This window comes from Muscardinus avellanarius (genome assembly GCF_963383645.1).
Source record: "Muscardinus avellanarius genome assembly, chromosome: 2".
Taxonomy (NCBI): domain Eukaryota; kingdom Metazoa; phylum Chordata; class Mammalia; order Rodentia; family Gliridae; genus Muscardinus; species Muscardinus avellanarius.
In genome coordinates, this window is record NC_137787.1 from 99,208,544 (window position 1) to 99,229,901 (window position 21,358).

Consider the following 21,358-nt stretch of genomic DNA (forward strand, 5'->3'; position numbering starts at 1 on the left):
TTACAAGTGTGCGCCACCACACCCAGCAATAAAGCCTTTTTTTTTTTTTTTTTTTTTTGCAGTATTGGTGATTGAATCCTGAGACATTCTATCGACCTCCAAGCTACATCCCTGCCCTTTTTTTTTTTAAACAGGGTCTCACTAAGTTATGGAGGGCCTCACTAAATAGTTGAGGCTGACCACAAACCTGCTGTTTTCTTGTCTTGGCCTCCCAAGACCTGGGATTACAAATGCGTGCCACCACACTCAGCTTTATGGCATTTAATTTAGATCAAACACAGGGATCTCTTCTTATACTTGATTGTTTCTCTTTGTTATAGGTTCGGATTCAAGAGACTCAAGCTGAGCTTCCTCGAGGAAGTATCCCCCGCAGTTTAGAAGTGATCTTAAGGGCTGAAGCTGTAGAATCAGCTCAGGCTGGTGACAAGTGTGACTTTACAGGGACACTGATTGTTGTGCCAGATGTCTCCAAACTTAGCACACCAGGTCAGTAATCTATAGCTCAAATTTAGCAATTTTAACTAACAAAACTGTCTAGCTTCTCACATCTACCTGATCTTTTTGGTTACCTATCAGGGTGAGCAAGGAAGTATGATGAGAATAAAACAGTGATCTTTCTTTAGAAAATAGGACTTATAGCTGTGATTTGAGAAGTACAGGTGTTCGGTACCTATAATATTTGAATTGTTAGCCTGGCATGGTTGCCCACACTTGTAATTCCAGCATTCAGGAGGCTGAGACAGGAGGATCAGGGGTTTGCAGACAGCCTCAGTTACTTAGACCCTGTTTCAAAATAAAGAACAAAAAATAGCCGGGCATGGTGGCACACGCTTTGTAATCCCCGCGCTTGGGAGGCAGAGACGGGAGGATCGTGCTGGTTCGAAGCCAGCCTCGCTGGCTTAAGAGACCCTGTTTCCAAATAAAAAAATATAAAATAGGTCTGGGAGTGTAGCCCTGACGTAGAAGGGCTTCCAGGAACCCCAGTACCACAAAAAAAAAAAAAAAAGAATAAAAAATAGGGCTGGGGGTATAGCTTGAAAGTAGAAAGGCCCTGAGTTCTACCCCTAGTACGGGGGAAAAAATTTTCTTTTCAATTGTGAAACAACCTGTCATTTAATGTTTCAGGAGCACGTGCAGAAACTAATTCCCGTGTCAGTGGTGTTGATGGATATGAGACAGAAGGCATTCGAGGCCTCCGGGCCCTGGGTGTTAGGGACCTGTCTTATAGGCTGGTGTTCCTTGCCTGTTGTGTTGCACCAACCAACCCAAGGGTAAGTCCACTGTGTATTATTATTTTATAGTGCTGGGAATTGAATGCAAGGTCTTACACTTGTTCAGCAAGCACCATACATCTCCAGTCCTAAGGATATATCTTAATAAAATGCCAGAATTTAAGAAAAACTTCCCCTGAGCTGCCACAAAGCTTCATGCTTTGCATCTGAAATACATGAGTTATCTAGTCACTTATTAAAAGGGGGTTGAGAGCTGAGCATGGTGACACACCATGTAATCCCAGTACTTGGGAGACTGAGACAGGAGGATCACAGGTGGTAGGGCAGCCTTAGCTACTTAGGCCCTCCACAACTTAGCCTTGTTTCAAAATAAAAAATAGATCTTACAACTGGGCATGGTGGCGCACGCTTGTAATCCCTGCCTTTGGGAGACTGAGATGAGATCAGTTCACGGACAGCCTCAGCTTCTACTTAGTGAGAGGCCATTTGCAACTCAGTGAGACTCTGTATCAAAATAAAGAAATAATAGGGTTGGGGTGCAGCTCAGAGGTAGAATGCCCCCCTGGGATCCATTCCTAGTCGGGGGGGTAAAAAAAAAATAGGGCTTGGTATAGCTCAGGTAGGATGATCCTGTGTTCAATTCCTAGTACTGGGGAAAAAAAAAAAGTTGGGGGTTGAATTGATTTCGTTTCTTTTTATTTATTTATTTATTTATTTGTATGTGTGTGTTTTTGTTTGTTTGTTTGTTTTGTCGTTGTTTGTTTGTTTTGTTTGTGGTACTGGGGGATAGAACCCAGGGTGTCTTTCTGCCTCTGAGCTACATTCCCAGACCTATTGTATACATTTTATTTTGATACAGGGTCTCACTAAGTTGCTGAGAGCCTCAATAAGTAGCTCTGGCTGGCTTCAAACCTACACAATCCTCTCGTCTTAGCCTTCCAAGTACTGGAATTACAAGTGTACAGAAACACAGCTGGCTCTGGATTGAAATTTGATCCTTCAGTTTTATTTATTTATTTTGTGGTGCTGGAGATTGAACCCAGGGACATTCTACCTCCAAGCTACATCCCCAGTCCTTTTTTTTTTTTTCTTTTTTCTTTTTTTTTTTTTCCCTCCCCTGCAGTACTGGGAATGGAACCCAGGGGCACTCTACCTTTGAGGTATACCTCCAGCCCTGTTTTTTTATTCGTTATTTTAAAACAAGGTCTCACTGAGTTTGTCCTCACTAACCCCGGTCCTATTTTTTATTTTGAAACAGGATCTCACTAAATTGTGGATAGCCTCATTAAGCATCTGAGGCTGGTGGATAATCTGTAATTCTCTTGTCTCAGCCTCCCAGTACAGGGATTTCAAGCATGCCCCAGATCCTTCGTTGTTTTTGTTTTGTTTTTTGTTTTTTGGTACTGGGGATAGAGCCCAGGGGCATCATACCTCCAAGCTACATCCCCAGCCCTATTTTTCAGTCTTTTTATTTTCAAAACAGAGTCTCAATGAGTTGTGAAGGACCTAAGTAGCTGAGGCTGTCTGCTGCAAACTGCGATCCTCCGAACTTAGCCTCCTGAGTTACATGCCTGGCTTTCTTTTTGTTGTTGTTTGTTTGTTTGTTTTTGTGGTAGTGACGATGGAACCCAGGGATATTCTACTTCTGAGCTTCAACCCAGCTCTCTTTTTTATTCTTTATTTTGAGATAAGGTCTCACTGAGTTGCAGAGGGCCTCACTAAGTAGCTGAGGCTGTCTGTGAACTGCAGTCCTCCTGTCTCAGCCTCCCAAATGTTGGGAGTACAAGTGTGTGCCACCACGCCCAGCTGGCTTCCTTTATTTTTGGGGGGTGGGTAATGGGGATGGAACCCTAACTCTGGGCTACACTCCCAGACCTATTTTATATTTTATTTGGAAACAGGGTCTCTTAAGGCAAAGAGCCTGGCTTCGAACCTGAGCAATCCTCCGGTCTTCGCCTCCTGAGCATGGGGATTATAAGCATGCGCCACCACACCCGGTGTTTCTTCAAATTTTTTTTTTTTTTTTTTATGGTGGTACTTGGGTTGAACCCAGAGGCTTTCTACCTCCGGGCTATATATACTCCCAGACCTATTTTATATTTTATTTGGAAACAGGGTCTCACTAAGTTGCTGAAAGCCTAAGTAGTGAGGCTGGCTTCGAACCTGCGCGATCCTCCTGTCTCAGCCTTCCAAACGCGGGGATTACAAGCATGCGCCACCACGCCCGGCTTAGAGTAATCTAAAACAATGGTGGTAACTGTTATTTTTAACTTACTGGATAAATGATAAGTTTTTTTTTTTTTTTTTTTTTTTTTTTAATCGGTATTGGGGTTGAATCCAGGGGCATTCTATTTCCCAGCTACTACACCCTGCCCATTTAGTTTTTATTCTTAGACAAGGTGTTCTGCACACTGGTCTTAACATCCTTGATCTTTTTACCTCTGCCTCCTGGGATTGCAGGTGTATACCACCACGCCCAGCTATGACAAACTCTTAAGTATTTTGATTAAGTGAAAACTTAACTACTTTTTTTTTTTCTTCTTTTTTTTTTTTTTTTGTTTTTTGTTTTGTTTTTTGTTTTGGGCAGGTCTGGGGATGGAACTCAGAGGCATTTGACCTCCGAGCTACACCCCATACCCAATTTTTTATTTTTTATTTTGAAACAGAGTCTCACTGAGTTGCAGAGGGCCTCACTAAGTAGCTGAGGCAGGTTGTGAACCGCGATCCTGCAGTCTCAGCCTCCCAAATGCTGGTATTACAAGCGTGTGCCACCATGCCTGGCAAGACTTAACTACTTTAAAATTTCTTCTCCTTTACACTGTTTGTGCTGCTTCTGTACTAATTTTTTTTTTTCCTTTCATTTCTCTAGTTTGGAGGGAAAGAGCTCAGAGATGAGGAACAAACAGCTGAGAGCATTAAGAACCAAATGACTGTGAAGGAGTGGGAGAAAGTGTTTGAAATGAGTCAAGATAAAAATCTGTACCACAATCTTTGTACTAGCCTGTTTCCTACCATACATGGTAAGAGTTCTATTTGTGGCATAAACCAGAAATCAAAATACTAATTAATAAAGAGCAAGAAGTAAGTTTTTCAATGCACATAAATCAGATCATGAAAGCTTTTTAGTGGGTTTCGAAGGGATCGTTTACAAAGGACAGTGATTTTGCTTACAAGAAGTACCTAGAATAGACAGATTCATAGAGACAAAGTAGAGTTTATCAAGCTTGGGAACTGGGAAAAATGGAGAGTTGTTGTTCAATGCATATTTTGTGTTACATACATTTTACCCCCCCCCCTTTTTGGTACTGAGGATTGAACCCAGGAACATTCTGCCTCCAAGCTATACCCCCCAGCTTTGTTTTTTATTTTTTACATATTAGTGAAGCAGGGTCTTACTAAGTTGTGGGTGGCCTCACTATAAGTAGCTGAGGCTCTCCAAGAACCTGTGATCCTCCCATCTCAGCCTCCCAGGTACTGGTATTACAAGTGTGTACTACCACGTGTGTGCCCAGCTTACACTTAACCATAATTTAAAGAAAAGGTTGGGTTTTTTTTCCCCTGACCTTTTGGTAGAACTGTGCATAACTATATTGCAGTATGCTAAACTAATTTGGTCTTGATTTCCTTTTTGATTTTCAGAGGTAGAGACTTCATGATGTTTTGAGTTATGTACTATCTATGCCTTTGACATTTTCTTTCATATTTCCCTGACTTTGTTGCTAGAAGTTCTGTCTGGTCAAGGCCACCCTCAGCAATTTAGCAAGACCTTTTTTCAAAATATAAAATAGGGCCGGGCATGGTGGCACACACTTGTAATCCCAGCATTTTGAAGGCTGAGGCAGGAAGATCCGAGTTCACAGATAACCTCAGCTACTTAGTGAGGCCCTTTGCCTTTCAGTTCAGACTCTGTTTCAAAATAAAGAATAAAAAAAATAGGGCTGGGGTGTAACTTGGAGTTAGAACACCTCTTCAGTCTCCAGTAGCACACGCGTGCGCACACACACACAGAAAAGCAAGTCACCATGTCTACTCCCCATTCAAGAGGAAAACTGAGTTCCATCTCTTTTTTTGTGGGTCTGGGGATGGAACCCAGGGGCATTCAACCTCCGAGCTACACCCCCTGCCCTGTTTTTTTTCTTTCTTTCTTTTTTGCGGGTCTGGAGATGGGACCCAGAGGCATTCAACCTCCGAGCTATAACACCTGCCCTATTTTTTTTTTTAATATTCTTTTTGTTTGGTGGTGGTGGTGGTGGTAATGGTGGTGGTTGTTATTGGAGTTTTTTGGTGGTGGTACTGGGGGTGGAACCCAGGGACTTTTCTACCTCCGGGCTACCCTCCCAGACCTATTTTATATTTTATTTAGAAACAGGGTCTCACTGAGTTGCAGAGGGCCTCACTAAGTAGCTGAGGCTGTCCGCGAACCATGATCTTCTGGTCTCGGCCTCCCAAATGCTGGGATTACAAGCATGCCCCACCACGCCCAGCTAGTTCCATCTTTTAAAATGAGGAATATTGAGGAATTTTTGGAGAGTTGTTTCTTGTCTTTTGTGTGTGACTGTGTGGTACTGGTGAACTAATTCAGGGGCCCCCTACCACTGAAGGTTTTTTTTTTTTTTTTATGGAATATAGAAAAACCACCATAATGGGCTATGTTTGTACACACCTGTAATTCCAGTACTTGGGAGGCTGAGATAGGAGGAACACAGATTCGAGGCCAGCCTCAGCAAATCTAGTAAGACTATGTTTCAAAAACCAAGAAATAGCCAGGCATGGTGGCACACACTTGTAATCCCCGCATTTGGGAGGCGGAGACGGGAGGATCACACAGGTTCGAAGCCAGCCGCGCTGGTTTAAGAGACCCTGTTTCCAAATAAAAAAGTATAAAAATAGGTCTGGGAGTGTAGCCCGGAGGTAGAAGGGTTTCCAGGAACCCCAGTACCACCAAACAAAACAAAAAATAAGCTGGGGCGTGGTGGCACACGTTTGTAATCCCAGTACTTGGGAGGCTGAGAAAGGAAGATAAGATTTGAAGCCTCAGCTACTTAGTAAGGTCTTAGCAACTTGGTGAGACCCTGTTATCAAACAGTTATAAACTAGGTCTGGGAGGGTAGCCCGTAGATAAAAGTACCCTGGGTTCTATCCCCAGTACCACAAAAATAAAAATATAAATAAATAAAAGGGGCTGGTGGTGTAGCTCAGAGCTAGAAATGCCTCGTGTTCAACTTTTAATTGTTTTTATTTTATTCTTTTGTTTGTTTGTTTGTTTGTTTTGCAGTACTGGGGATTGAATCCTGGGGCATTTTGCCTCCAAACTGCACCCCAGCCCTATTTTTTATTCTTTATCTTGTAACAGGGTCTCACTAAGTAGCTGAGGCTGTCCGCGAACCGCAATCCTCTTGCCACAGCCTCCCAAATACTGGGATTACAAGCACACACCGCCACACCTGGCTGGCTTGCTTATTTATTTATTTATTTATTTATTTATTTATTTATTTATTTATTTATTTGTCTTACTAGGGATGGAGCCCAGAGGCATTCTACCTCCAGACTACCTCCTAGCCTGTTTTTTTTTTTTTTTTTTTTTTTTTTTTTTGGTTGTTGTTGTTGTTGTTGTTTTGGTTTGGGTTTTTTGGTTATTTGGGGGTTTTTTGTTTTATTTTGTTTGTTTGTTTGTTTGTTTGTTTTGGATGGTACTGAGGATGGAACCCAGGGGCATTCTACCTCTGAGCTACATCCCCAGTCCTATTTTTTACTCTTTATATTGAAACAGGGTCTCACTGAGTTACAAAGGGCCTAAGTACCTGAAGCTGTCTGCCAACCCGAATCCTCCTGTCTCAGCCTCCCAAATGCTGAAATTACAAGCGTGCGCCATTACACCTGACCCACTAGCCTGTTTTATATTTTATTTGGAAATGGTCTTGCTAAGTTGATGAGAGCTTCACTAAGTTTCTGAAACCGTCCTCAAACCCAGAGTCCTGTCTCAGCCTCCTGAGTACTACTGAGCACACTAAGTTACAGGTGTGCTCCAGCATACCTGTCTAATTTCCATTTTTAAGAAATAATTTACATATAAATTATTTTATATAAATTGTGCCTGCCACTTGGTAGAATTGAAGTTTAGTAGTTCCACAGGAGGGAAATTGTGTGTGTGTGCGTGCGTGCATGTGTGCATGCGCGTGTGTGCACGTGCGTGGGTGCGTGGGTGTGTGTACAAAATGTTTATTTGCTTAGGTCCAATGCATTCATAGAATGCTAATACGTAAGATATTTCATTTCATTTCCAGCAATTGTAGCATTATTATCTAAATAAACCAAAATAAGTACTTTTTAATCATAGATATAACCAGTGGTTATTAATCTTGTTTTAAAGACTAAACATTCCCCAAATTTCAGCACAGATAGTTTTATTGTGTTTCATTTAGAAGCTGATTTTTTTAAATAGTGTGTACAAGCTGGGCGTGGTGGCGCCCCAGCATTCGGGAGGCTGAGACCAGAGGATCGTGATTCGCAAACAGCCTCAGCTACTTAGGCCCTTTGCAATTCAGTGAGACACAGTTTAAAATAAAGAATAAAAAATAGGGCTGGAGGTACAGCTTGGAGGTAGAATGCTCCTGGGTTCCATCTCTAGTACCACACAAAAAAAAAAAAAGTGTACAAATGAATAGGTACAAATTTCATGAATACATTATACCATATTATCAACCCACATCAAAACAAATGGCTTTTTAATAGCGCAGTACTTGTTTAAATCCGGGTGTGGTGGAGCACGCTTGTAATCCTAGCATTTGGGAGGCGGAGACCAGAGCATCTTGGTTTGCAGACAGCCTCAGCTACTTAGCGAATACTTTGCAACTCTGAAACCCTGTTTCAAAAATAAAAAAGACTAAAGCTGGGCTTGGTGGCCCATGACTATAATCCCAGCATTTGGGAGACTGAGACAGGAGGGTCGCACAGGTTCAAAATAAAAAAGTATGTTTTCAAGCTAGATGTGGTAGTGCACACTTGTAATCCCGGTACTTGGGAGGCTGAGGCAAGATGATCACAGGCTCAAAGCCATTCTCAGCCACTTAGTCTTAGCAAGACCCTGTTTCCAAATAAAATATAGGGCTGGGATGTAGCCTAGAGATAAATGGCCTCTGGGGTCCATCTAGTGGATGATGGATAGTTCTTTGAAATAGCTATAAACTGAAATCTGTATCTTATTTAATCCATATCAGTTCAATTAGCATTTATTCAGTGCTGTCACTGTAGGTGACATCAAAGAAATGTCTGGACTTTGTTCTCAAACTTGATAGAAAGGTAGAACTGCCATTAAAAAGAAGTAGCAAGCCAGGTGTGGTGGCGCACACTTGTAATGCCTGCAATCCCCGCACTTGGGAGGCTGAGACAGGATCGCACAGGTTCAAAGCCAGCCTCAGCTACTTAGTGAGGCTCTTGGCACCTTAGTGAGACCCTGTTTCCAAATAAAATAAGTAATAGGTCTGGGAGTATAACCCAGAGGTAGAAAGCCTCTGGGTTCCACCCCCAGTACCACAAAAAAAGAAAGAAAAGATGTAGCAAAAAAGCCAGGCATGGTGGCACACACTTGTAATCCCAGCATTTGGGAGGCTAAGACAGGAGGATTGCAATTCGTGGACAGCCTCAGCTCCTTAGTGAGGCTCTTTGCAATTCAGTGAAACTCTATTTCAAAAAAAAGAATAAAGAAAATAGGACTGGGGGTATAGCTAGGAGGTAGAATACCCCTGGGTTCTACCCCCAATACCACCAAAAAAAGAAAGAACGAACTAGTAAATGGGTTGGAGGTACAGCTCAGGTTAGAGATTTTATCTAGCATACACAAAGCCCTGGATTTAATCCCTAACACCACTAAAGAACTAACAACTCAGGTAGGCTGTGGTGTAGACACAGTTCACTTATAGTGAACTATGAAGTTCTACTTGGAGTCTGAGGGATTGGGAAAGGCTTTATGTACACATAGAGTGTAAGGCCAAGGAAGAGCTGTTAGGTTGCTGAGCCATGGGTAGAGATGTTGGGAGAAGTGCTGGAACAGTAGCTGGATAGGTCTGCAGAGAAGGATCAAGATTTTTACTTCAGCTTTCTGCCTTTTGGTTGGTAAACATGTCTTTAGTTCCCTCTGGAATTGTTTTACTTCATGTCAAAAAAGCGTTTTTCAGCCGGGCGTGGTGGCGCACGCTTGTAATCCCCGCGCTTGGGAGGCGGAGACAGGAGGATCGCGCAGGTTCGAAGCCAGCCGCGCGCGCTGGCTTAGGAGACCCTGTTTCCAAATAAAAATGTAAAAATAGGTCTGGGAGTGTAGCCCGGAGGTAGAAGGGCTTCCAGGAACCCCAGTACCACCAAAAAAAAAAAAAACGTTTTTCATCCATAACTTCTTTTAATTTCAGGAAATGATGAAGTAAAACGGGGTGTTCTGCTGATGCTCTTTGGTGGCGTTCCAAAGACAACAGGGGAAGGGACCTCTCTTCGAGGAGACATAAATGTTTGCATTGTTGGTGACCCAAGTACAGCTAAGAGCCAGTTTCTCAAGTAAGTGAGGAAGTACAGGAAAAATACTATGTGTAGTACCAGGCTTGCTGTGCTACCAAAAGTACAGTCAGTGTGGCTCTACTAGAGTGGGAAGAGTACACATTACAACCTGCGCGTATATAATTCTATTTAAATAAACAGGACATAACAACACTTGACAAATTGTTAAAATGTGTGAAAATTGCCTGTGCTTCTAATACTACAAAGAACTCTTAATCTTTTATATCTTTATATATAATCTTTGTATAAAATCTTTTTGTGTGTGTGTGGTACTTAGGATTGATCCCAGGGACATTCTATTTCCAAACAATGCCCCAGCCCTATTTTTTTTTTAATTCTTTATTTTGTTCTTTATTTTGAAACCGGGTCTCACTAAGTTGCAGAGGGCCTCACTAAGTAGCTGAGGCTGTCCTCGAACTGCAATCCTCCGGTCTCAGCCTTCCAAATGCTGGGATTACAAGTGTGCACTACCACTCTTGGCTTTTTTTATTTTTTATTATTATTATTTTATTCTTTATTTTGAAACAGTTTCACTAAGCTGCAAAGGGCCTCACTAAGTAGCTGGGGCTGGCCACAAACCTGGAATTTTTTTTGTCTCAGCCTCCCAAATACTGGGAATACAAGCTTATGTCACCACACTCAACCGTACAAAATCTTTGACTAGATGAATATATATTTGGGGGTTTGGGGTTTTTTTGTTTGTTTGTTTGTTTGTTTGTGGGTTTTTGTGGTACTGGGAATGGAACCCAGGGGCATTCTACCTCCAAGCTACACCTTCAGCCCTACTTTTTATTCTTTATTTTGTTTTGTTTTCTTTTGGGGGGGGTTGTGTGTATGGTATTGGGGTTTCTGGAATCCTTTCTACCTCCGGGCTATGGTCCCAGACCCATTTTATACCTTTTTATTTGGAAACAGGTTCTCTTAAGCCAGCACGGCTGGCTTCAAACCTGCACGATCCTCCTGTCTCCGCCTCCCAAGTGTGGGGATTACAGGCGTGCGCCACCACGCCCAGCTTTATTCTTTATTTTGAAACAGAGTCTTGCTAATTTGCAAAGGGCCTCACTAAATAACTGAGGCTGATTGCAAACTGAAATCCTCCAGTCTCAACCTCCCAGAATGCTGAGATTAACAAGTGTGCGCCACCACACCTGGCTGGCTTTTTTTTTTTTTTTTTTTGTACTGGGAGTTGAACCCCAGAGGCATTCTACCTCCAACCTACATTCCTAGCCCAACTTTACTTCTTATTTGAAAACAAGTTCTCACTAGTTTTCTGGAAGCCTAAGTTGCCAAGGCTGGCTTTGAACCAGTGATCCTCCTGTCTCAGCCAACAAGTACTAGGATTACAAATATGCACCCAACTACAGACATCTTTAAGATTCTTAAACAGGCCAGGCATGGTGACTCGCACTTGAGCAGTCATCACTGAGGTTTGCAGTTTAGATGTTACATAAAAGTACATTATGTATCTTAATATATTTTTAGTTTTGCTCTTAGTTGAAGGTAAATCAGATGTATCATTCCTTTTGCCTCTGAGAACTATTGAAAATCTTCCATAAAAGAGAATTAGGGCCAGGCGTGGTGATGCACGCTTGTAATCCCAGCGCTTGGGAGGATTGCACAGGTTTGAAGCCAGCCTCGGCTACTTAGTGAGGCTCTTAGCAACTTAGTGAAACCCAGTTTCCAAATAAAATATAAAAAAGGTCTGAGTATAGCCCAGAGGTAGAAAAGCCCCTGGATTCCATCCTCCACTACCACAAAAAAAGAGAGAATTGAGGAGAATTAGGGGCAAAGTGGCAGGCACTTGTAAACCCAGCATTCGGGAGGCTGAGGTAGGAGGATCACAGTTCGAGGAAAGCCTCTACTACTTATTAGTTACTTGGGAGGCTTTCCAAAAGCAATGTTGTGAGATATTTTATGCTAATTTTTTCAAAATGAGTACCACTTTAGCAATTTTTGCTTATTTTTACAAGCTATCATAAGCACTTTTCTTTTTTTCTTTTTGGGGTGAGTTTCTAGGAATTGAACTCAAGGACTTTCTACCTCCAAGCTGTACCCTTAGCCCTTTTTATTTATTTTTTTGTTTTGTTTTGTTTTGAAATAGGGACTTGTAGGTTGCTGAGAGTGAGTTACCACTACTTGCTAAGACTGTCCTTGAACCTGCAGTCCCAAGTAATGGGATTGAAGGCATTCACCACCATGCCCAGCTTACTTTTAAACATGTAAGAAACATAGGCTAAAAATACCAATAGTTTCTGAAGACCTGCTATTATGTTCATGGCGCTGTATATGGGTGTGTTACATTTTATCCTGACTCCACACAGGTGAGCATGTGGTACATCCTCTTTTTTTTTTTTTTTCCTTCCGATCTGGGGATGGAACCCAGAGGCATTTGAACTCTGAGCTATACCCCCAGCCCTATTTTTTATTCTTTATTTTGAAACAGGGTCTCACTGAGTTGCAGAGGGCTTCACTAAGTAGCTTGAGGCTATCCGCGAACCACGAACCGCAGTCCTCTGGTCTCAGCCTCCCAAATGCTGGGGTTACAAGTGTGCATCACCACGCCCATCTTACTATCCTCTTTTCAAGGAGGTGATTAGTGAGCCTCAGTACCTTGCCCAGTTTCTTATAGGTAACAAGTAACACTGTGCCATGAATATTAAACTCAGACATATTGCCTACAAACCATATCAAGTTGCCTTTCCTGTATTTGTTTTGGAAATTTGTAACATGGTACTACTGTAGAACATTTTTAGATGGCTTAAAGTTTTATACTTAAATATTTCCTTCAGCTATATTACAGACTGGGATTTGGGTTTTGTTTTTGCTGTGCTGGGGATAAAGTCCAGAGCCTTGTGCATGCAGGGCAAGTGCTGTACCATTTGAGCTATATCCCTAGCCCCATAATGGGTTTTAGATTTGGAGATAATAAAGTATAAATTTAGTGTTTCTAATTACAGAGTTGTACAACTGTCAATGAACTAAGTTTAGAACATTTTTATTTTTCAAAAAGAAATCCTGAGACAGACATGGTGGCGCCCAATACTTGGGAGGCTGATGATATAGGAGCATCACAGGTTCATGGACAGCCTCAGCAACATAGTGAGACCCTGAGTCAAAAGATTAAAAATAAATTTTTTTTTTTTTTTAGGTTGGGTACATAATGTATTTTTTCCCCTTATTTTTTTTTTAATTGGTGCACTGTATTCATACATCATAGTGGGATACAAGCTTTTGTAGACATACATGCACACATCGCCCAGTCAGCCCCCACCCGATCCCCACCCCATTCTCTCCCCATCCCTCCCTCCCATGCTTGGCTTAGTGGTTGACATCTAGTATTATAGCAATTTATCCAAAATTAAAAATGATAATCTCACATAACAGTTTCATTTGTCTGATATATTTATTTTTCAGAAAAAAATCTATCCTAATATGGAATATGGACTCTAGATACCCAAAACGATCTTGAAAAAGAACAAAGCTAGAAGATATATATTTTCTGATTTCAAACCATATAAAGCTACAATAATTGAAACAGTGTCGTAATATTCTAAAGGCAGATATATAAACCATTGGAGTTAAATAAAAGCCTAGAGCTAAATTCTTCCCTATATTGTCAAGTTATTTTTGATAAGGTTTCCACGAACATTTGGTGGTGGAAATAATAATCTTTTAACTAAATATTGTTGAAAAATAATAATTACATGGAAAAAAATAAAATTGGACCCTTACCTAATCCCATATACAAATATTAACTCAAAATAGATAAAAGACCTAAATATAAATCTTAAGACTATAAAATTTTAGGAGAAAATCTGGGTCATAAAACCTCACAACATTGAAATTGGCAGTGATTTCTTGGATATGATTTCAATGGCACAGGCAACAGAGGAGTATACAAACTCCCTAAAAAATAAAAAAAAAAAATTGTATATTCAAAGACAATGTAAACAGAGTTAAAAGTTACTAATAGAATGGGATAAAATATTTCTAAATGCTATATCTGAAGGTATATTAATATTCCAACTAGAAATCCTAAAAATTAACAAAAATAAAGGCAAACAATACCCTTTACAGATAGGTAAAAGACTAACATAAATAATGAATCTACACAGATAACCAATCTTAGTTGTCTGTTGGATGGAAAATCTTGTTTCTCTGGTTCTGGTGTGTGTTACCTATTTCTTCTTTATAGTTAATCTCTTTGAGTATTTTCTCTAGTGCTGGTTTTGAAGACATAAATTCCTTCAGTTTCTGTTTGTCATGGAAGCTTCTTATTTCTCCATCTAATTTAATAGAAAGTTTTGGTGGGTAGGAAATTTTTGGCTGAAAGTTGTTTTCTTTCAGAGTTTGGAATATGTTACTCCAAGCCCTTCTGGCTCTCATGACTTGGTTTGGGAAGTCTGGAGTGATTCTAATTGGTTTGCCTCTGAATGTCACTTGGCCCTTTTGTTTTTGTTGCCTTTAAGATTCTCTGCTTGGCTTCCACATTGGTCATTTTGACAATTATGTGGCATGGGGATCCTCTTCTCCGATCCTGTCTAAAGGGAGTTCTATACGTTTCCTGGACCTGCGTATCGACCTCTTGCTCTATGTCTGGAAAATTTTCTGCTATTACTTCCTTGAAGAGATTGTTGATCCCTTTGGTTTCACTTTCTTTTCCCTCCTCTATTCCAAATATTCTTAGGTTAGCTCTCTTAAAATGGGCCCATATTTCTTCAATATCAGATTCCTGCTGTCGGATATTTTTTCCTAGATTAGAAACTATGCGTTCATTTTTGGAATGATCATCTAAGAGTGAGATTCTGTTCTCCATGTGTTCTAATCGGTTGTTTGTGCTTTGAATTGAGGCCTTTACTTCATTAATTGCATCCTTTATCTCTTTTTGGCTCTCTCTGAGTTCTTTTCGAAGCACCTCTATTATTTCTACAGTTATTTTCCTGATTGATCTTCTAGAAATCTCTGATTTTCTGTTTTATCGGGTTCTGATGTTGTGGGGTTGTGAGCATTCATTGCTCCAGTATTATTCCTCTTTCCCATGATTTCGGAAGTTTGTGCCTTCTCTGGGTTCTTCCCTTGGGTCACTATGACTTCACTTAAGGTGCTCTGGATCTCGAGTCAGTAGTATCTCAGGCCCCACTACTCCTTTACTGGGTTGTATCACAGAGTCTCCGACCCAGAGAGTCGATAGAGGCTGCTTTAGACTATGGGGGGTGCCAGGTTGCACATTCTCCTATGGTGTGATATCACTGCCACCGCCCCTCTCCCACTGGGTCAAGTCCCAGTGAGTACAATACTGGGATTTCTCCGCTGTGGCCCACAATTTGACTCACTGTTCTTGAGTACGCAGATGTAGCCGTACTGAATTCGGTGAATTCGGTGCTGTTGCCGCCGGTGGCAATATGGCGCCACTGCTATGTCCTCGGCCGTGAGGCTGGCGTATTTCTTCTTGGTTTTGATTTCCACTCTGAATCCCTGCAGCGTGTGCTGAGCTCAGCCACTGGGAGCTTTAGATGCTCCCTGCGCCGAGAAATCCCGCCTGGCTGTTCCGCAGCGGCTCACCTCGGCTTGCTGTAGCCGTCCGGTGAAGTCGCCGCTGCCGCCGGCAGTAAAGCGCTGCTGTTGCGTCCTCGGGCGTAAGGCCGGTGTATCTCCTCTGTGGCTCTGAGCTCTGTTCTCAGTCCGCTTTCTCTCTGGAGCCTGGTGATTTTTTTGTTTCTTTGGTGATGGTGTTTTCTGGCTATGAAAGGTGCTGATTTTGTGGTAATGGAGATTGGTTGTTAGCAGGGCTCTTAAGCCCCGCTTTTCTCGGTCGCCATCTTCCCGGAAGTCCAAAAATTTTTTTTTTAATTTTGTGCCAGCCGGGCATGGTGGCGCACGCTTGTAATCCCCATGCTTGGGAGGCAGAGACAGGAGGATCGCACAGGTTAGAAGCCAGCTATGCTGGCTTAGGAGACCCTGTTTCCAAATAAAAATATAAAAAATAGGTCTGGGAGTGTAGCCCGGAGGTAGAAGGGCTTCCAGGAACCCCAGTACCACAAAAAGAAAATTGTGTGCCATTAGCAGTCACACCTCATTCACACACACCCCCCCACCAGAAGTAGGCAGTGGATAATCTACTTTGTATCTATGTAGGTATTTTGTATAAATTGAGTCACATAATATGTGTTCTTTTGTGATGGCCTTCTTCCACTTAACATAATTTTTTTTTTCAAGGTTTATGTTGTAGTTTGAATCAGTATTTCTTCTTTTTTGTGGCACTAGGGATAGAACTCAGGTGCCTTCTACCTCTGGGCTACACCCCTGACCTATTTTATTTTTTATTTAGAAATAGGATCTCACTAAGTAGCTGAGGCTGGCTTAAACCTTCACGCTCCTCCTGTCTCAGCCTGCCAAGTACTGGGATTACAGGCATGCGCCATCATGCTGGGCTCCTTTTTCTTTTATTATGGAATAATAGTCCATGGTATGGCTATATCACACTTAATTTATTCATTTCTTAGTTAACAGGCATTTGAGTTGTTTCTACTCTTTAGCTTTTATAAATGTTGCTGTGAATATTCCTTATATTAAGGTTTAAGATTTTTCCTCACTTTCTAAAAATTGTGATAAATATTTACTATTTTTAGCTGGGTGTGGTGACGCACTCTTATAATCCTAGTACATGGGAGGCTAAGACAGGAGGATCACAGGTTTGAGGCCAGCCTCAGCTACTTAGTGAGGCCCTCCACAGCTTAGTGAGACCCTGTTTTCAAACAAAGAATTAAAAATAGGGCTGGGAGAGCCAGTCATGGTGGTTTATACTTGTAATCCCAGTACTTGGGAGGCAGAGACAGGAGGATTGCAGGTTCAGGGCCAGCCTTAGCTACTTAGTGAGGGCCTCTGCAACTTAGACCCTGTTTCCAAATAAAGAATAAAAATAGAGCTGGAGGTGTAACTCAGAGGTAGAATGCCCCTGGGTTTGATTCCCAGTTCCAAAAAAAATTAGGGCTAGAAATCTGGGTGTGGTAACTCACGCTTATAATCCCGGTACTTAGGAGACTGAGACAGGAGGATCGCAGGTTCTCAGCCAGTCTTAGCTATTTAGTGAGGCCCTTCTCAACTTAGCAAGACCCTGTTTCCCAATAAAGGGAAAAAATAGGGTTGGGGTATAGCTCGGAGGTAGAACATCCTTGGGTTCTATCCTGAGTATGAAAAAAAATTTACATTTTAACTATTTTTAGGTTTACAATTTAGTAGCATTAAGTACATTCACATCCATCTTTAGAACTTTTTCATCTTCCTGAACTGAAACTACCCATTAACTTTTTGTTTTGTGTTTTTAAACAGGGTCTCGTTAAGTTGCAGAGGACCTCACTACGTAGCTGAGGCTAGCCACAAACCTGTGATCCTCCTGTCTCAACCTCCCAGTTACTGAGACCACAGGCGTGCGCCACCATGCCAGATTTAACTTTTTTCTTTTTTTGTGTACTGAAATTTGAAGCTGGACGTGTTGGCGCATGCTTGTAATCCCAGCATTCGGGAGGCTGAGACCAGAGGATCGTGGTTCGTGGACAGCCTCAGCTACTTAGTGAGGCCCTGTTTAAAAATAAAGAGTAAAAAACAGGGCAGGGAGTGTAGCTCGGAGGTCAAATGCCTCTGGGTTCCATCCCCAAATCCGGAAGGAAGGAAGGAAGGGAGGGAGGGAGGGAGGGAGGGAGGGAAAGGAAGGAAGGGAGAAAGAAAGAGAAAGAAAGAAAGAAAGAAAGAAAGAAAGAAAGAAAGAAAGAAAGAAAGAAAGAAAGAAAGAAAAAGAAATTTGAAACAAAAGACATTCTACCTCTGAGCTATACCCCCCAGCCCTATTTTGTTTTTTAGAGGCTGGCCTCCCAAATACTGTGATTACATGTGTGCACTGCAACACCTGGCTCAGTATTTTTTCATCTTCCATTTCACAGGAATGTTTTGGTTTTGTTATATGTATTTACTTTTGTGTGTGTGCGTGTGTGTGTGGTACTAAGGGTGGAACCCAGAGGTTTTCTACCTCCAGGCTATACTCCCAGACCTTTTTTTTATATTTTATTTGGAAACGGTCTCACTGAGTTGCTGAGAGCCTCACTAAGTAGCTGAGACTGGCTTTGAACCTGTGCAATCCTCCTGTCTCAGCCTCCCAAGCGTGGGGATTACAAGCGTGAGCCACCACGCCCGGCTGTATTATTTACTTTTGATTTGTGGTGTTTGTGGAAGCCTCACTAAGTAGCTGAGGCTGTCCACGAACCACCTGTCTCAGCCCCCAAGTACTGGGATTGCAAGCATGTGCCACCATGCCCAGTACTCGGATATTCTTTTCGAAATTTTAAATCTTTTTTGATGTAATCTGTCGGCTAAGATGACTGGTAAGGCTGCTGCCACATATTAATGAGTCTTTCTGTGATAACCTTGAACAGGCATGTGGAGGAGTTCAGCCCCAGAGCCGTCTACACCAGTGGCAAAGCATCCAGTGCTGCCGGCTTAACGGCAGCTGTTGTGAGAGACGAAGAATCTCATGAGTTTGTCATTGAGGCTGGAGCTTTGATGTTGGCTGATAATGTAAGCATAGTTTATACTCTTGGACATAAACAAGTCAGGATATCCTCTCCTCTAACTGTAAAGGTCTACAGATACTATTTTAAATTGTCCTCCTGTGGGGAAGGGGCATTCTTCGGTACATAATTCTGCCTTTCTAATCTAGAATTAGCTAGCACTTTCTGAGAATGTTTCCTGTCCTAAGCGTGTGTAGTTGCTGTGACAAGTATTTCCCTGCATTTTTTCCTTTGCAAATTGTGGCATCTTTTTCTGAGTTGATCTATACACAGACACATAATGCATTTTGCATGTATTTGACATAGATCAGTTAGATCTATGAAATACATATAAGCTATAGATATACAAGATAGTATTCAGTATATTCCATTTTCACATCCCCATCTAAAATCAATGCTGAGGCAACCCCATGGGGTATTGGCACTGAGGTTTGCAGTTTAGGTGTTACATAAAAGTACATTGTGAGCCTGGCATGGTGGCGCGCGCTTGTAATCCCAGCATTCGAGAGGCTGAGGCCAGAAGATAGCAGTTTGTGGACAGCCTCAGCTAATACTTAGACCCTCCGTAACTTAGTGAGACCCTGTTTCAAAATAAAGAATAAAAAATAGGGCAGGGGGTATAGCTCAGAGGTGAATACCCCTGGGTTCCATCCCCAGTACTGCAAAAAAAGAGAGAATGAGAATTAAGAATGCTTACCATCTTTCACTTCTTTGAAAAGTAGAAAGGTCTCTGTAGTAGCAAAGTGCAAGTTTTTATTTTACATCTACAAGGAAGTCTCTTAGGCAATATCTGTTTGATTACAGGGTGTGTGTTGTATTGATGAGTTTGATAAGATGGACATGCGAGATCAAGTTGCCATTCATGAAGCTATGGAACAGCAGACCATATCCATCACTAAAGCGGGAGTGAAGGTACATGTGTTCTCTTCTGTTCCACTGCCTCGTTCTTAGCCTTGTAGATCAGTGTGGCACTAGATTGACCTGTATAAAATTCAGTACTTCAATTTGTAAGCCTGTTTGTTAAGATGGAAAATACAACCCTGAGAACAATCTAAAGTATAGATGTTGTTTAGGGCATTGTGTAATTGTGTTGTTATGACAGAAAGTAGAGGTAGTATTGGTAAAGTTTTTAGTATTTTTCTTCTCAAAAATTTCAAAAACAAAGTTTCTGTATTCAATAAAGCATAACAAAAACCATCTGTCTCTTCTGCCAATAAAAAACAAAGATTGATTATTTAAATGCCAATTTCAGAGAGAATCTAAACTTTGTTTTTTGGGTTTTTTTAATAAAAGCAATAGATTTAAGTAGTTAAAATCTTAAGTAGTACACTAAAGTATAAATTAAAAAGAGAAGACTTAGCCATGCGTGGTGGCGCACGCTTGTAATCCCCGCGCTTGGGAGGCTGAGACAGGAGGATAGCACAGGTTCAAAACCAGCCTCAGCTACTTAGTGAGCCTCTTAGCAACTTAGGCCCTGTTTCCAAATATAATATAAAATAGGTCTGGGAGTATAGCCCACATGTAGAAAGCCCCTGGGTTCCATCCCCAGTACCACACACACAAAGAAAAATAGAGAAGTCTTCTCTTGCAACTCCCAGCACAGCAGATACTCAGAGGTACGTACTGAGTATATGTCCCTTTCAAAAATACTTTATACATAAACAAGCCAGTACATATAGTTTTGCTCATCTTTTATACTAGCTTTATGATTTTATTTTGACAATCTCTTCATACCTACACATACTAAATCAACCTGATTAGGGCATGGTGCTCAGTTGTCTGTACTGTAGCCTGGTAAGATGGCATTTGAGGTCTTTTGTATGACAGATGATACTATAGTAAATATCCTTGAATACACAATTTCTTATACCTAGCTATTAAGTAAATATCTAACAAACTGTTGAATTACCAGATGTGTGCGCCATACCACTAGCATATGGAAGTGCCTGTTTGCTGCACTCTGTATTATCAGACTTGAATTTTAACAATCCAGTAAGTGGGAAATGATTTATTACTTTGGCTTGCATTTTAGTTAATTAGGAGTGAGGTTCAACTTTTTGTTGTATGTTTATTCGCTAGTTCAGGTTTCTTTATAAACCTCATATTCTCTTTGTTGTGGTCAGGCTACTCTGAATGCCAGAACATCTATTTTGGCAGCAGCAAATCCAATCAGTGGACACTATGACAGGTCAAAGTCATTGAAGCAGAATATAAATTTGTCGGCTCCCATCATGTCTCGATTTGATCTCTTTTTTATCTTGGTGGATGAATGTAATGAGGTAAGCCATATGAGCTGCTGCTCTTAGCTTTCTTGTTCATTTTCAGTTTGAATAGTTGATTGAGGAAAGGCCAAGGGATAACTGCTCAACCCTGGTGTATGTTGACATCAACTTTCCATGTCCCTCAGGATGGCATGAATTAAGTAAGCAGTCTTTAGTAAACAACTCCAAAATTCATTTGAATTGCTCGTGTTCCACTTAATGGTGCTACGGAATATTGAGCTTTTTGGTTTTGTTACTGTTTAATTTTTGCAAGAATAAATGAAAAAATTATATTTGACTTCTAGCCACAGTGTGTGGAGTGAGGGTGCGGGGAATCTAATCCAGGGCATTGCACATGCTAGACAAGCACTCTACCTCTGAGCTACAGCCCTGATCCTGCAACCACACATTTTTATAAAAAATGTTTTGTTGTGTTGGTTGGTTTGATTTTTTATTTGCTTTGGGGGGAAAATGGACCTGGAGCTGGAACCCAGGGGCATTCTATCTCTGAGCTACACTCCCAGCCGCATTTTTTATTCTTTATTTTGAAACAGGGCCTCACTGAGTCGCAAAGGGCATCACTCAGTAGCTGAGGCTTTGAGAGAACCACGATCCTCCTGTCTCAGCCTCCTGAATGCTGGGATTACAAACATGTGCCACCATGCCTGACTAGCGGCATTATTTTGTTTATTTTTGTTTGTTTGTTTGTTTGTTTGGTGGTGGTACTGGGGTTCCTGCAAACCCTTCTACCTCCAGGCTA

The 21,358-nt window shown here is 41.4% G+C and overlaps 1 protein-coding gene across 1 annotated transcript in view; it reads left to right on the top strand.

Annotated features, from left to right (window-relative positions):
- Positions 1 to 21,358, top strand: part of MCM6 (minichromosome maintenance complex component 6) — a gene marked incomplete at both ends in the record, with an annotated part of 49,472 nt that overhangs the window by 13,761 nt on the left and 14,353 nt on the right. The window contains 7 exons of the mRNA XM_080689803.1: positions 321 to 486; positions 1,126 to 1,271; positions 4,102 to 4,252; positions 9,635 to 9,776; positions 18,203 to 18,344; positions 19,142 to 19,249; positions 20,461 to 20,616. Coding sequence (XP_080545929.1) covers positions 321 to 486; positions 1,126 to 1,271; positions 4,102 to 4,252; positions 9,635 to 9,776; positions 18,203 to 18,344; positions 19,142 to 19,249; positions 20,461 to 20,616 — 1,011 coding nt within the window. The remainder of the gene's footprint in view (positions 1 to 320; positions 487 to 1,125; positions 1,272 to 4,101; positions 4,253 to 9,634; positions 9,777 to 18,202; positions 18,345 to 19,141; positions 19,250 to 20,460; positions 20,617 to 21,358) is intronic.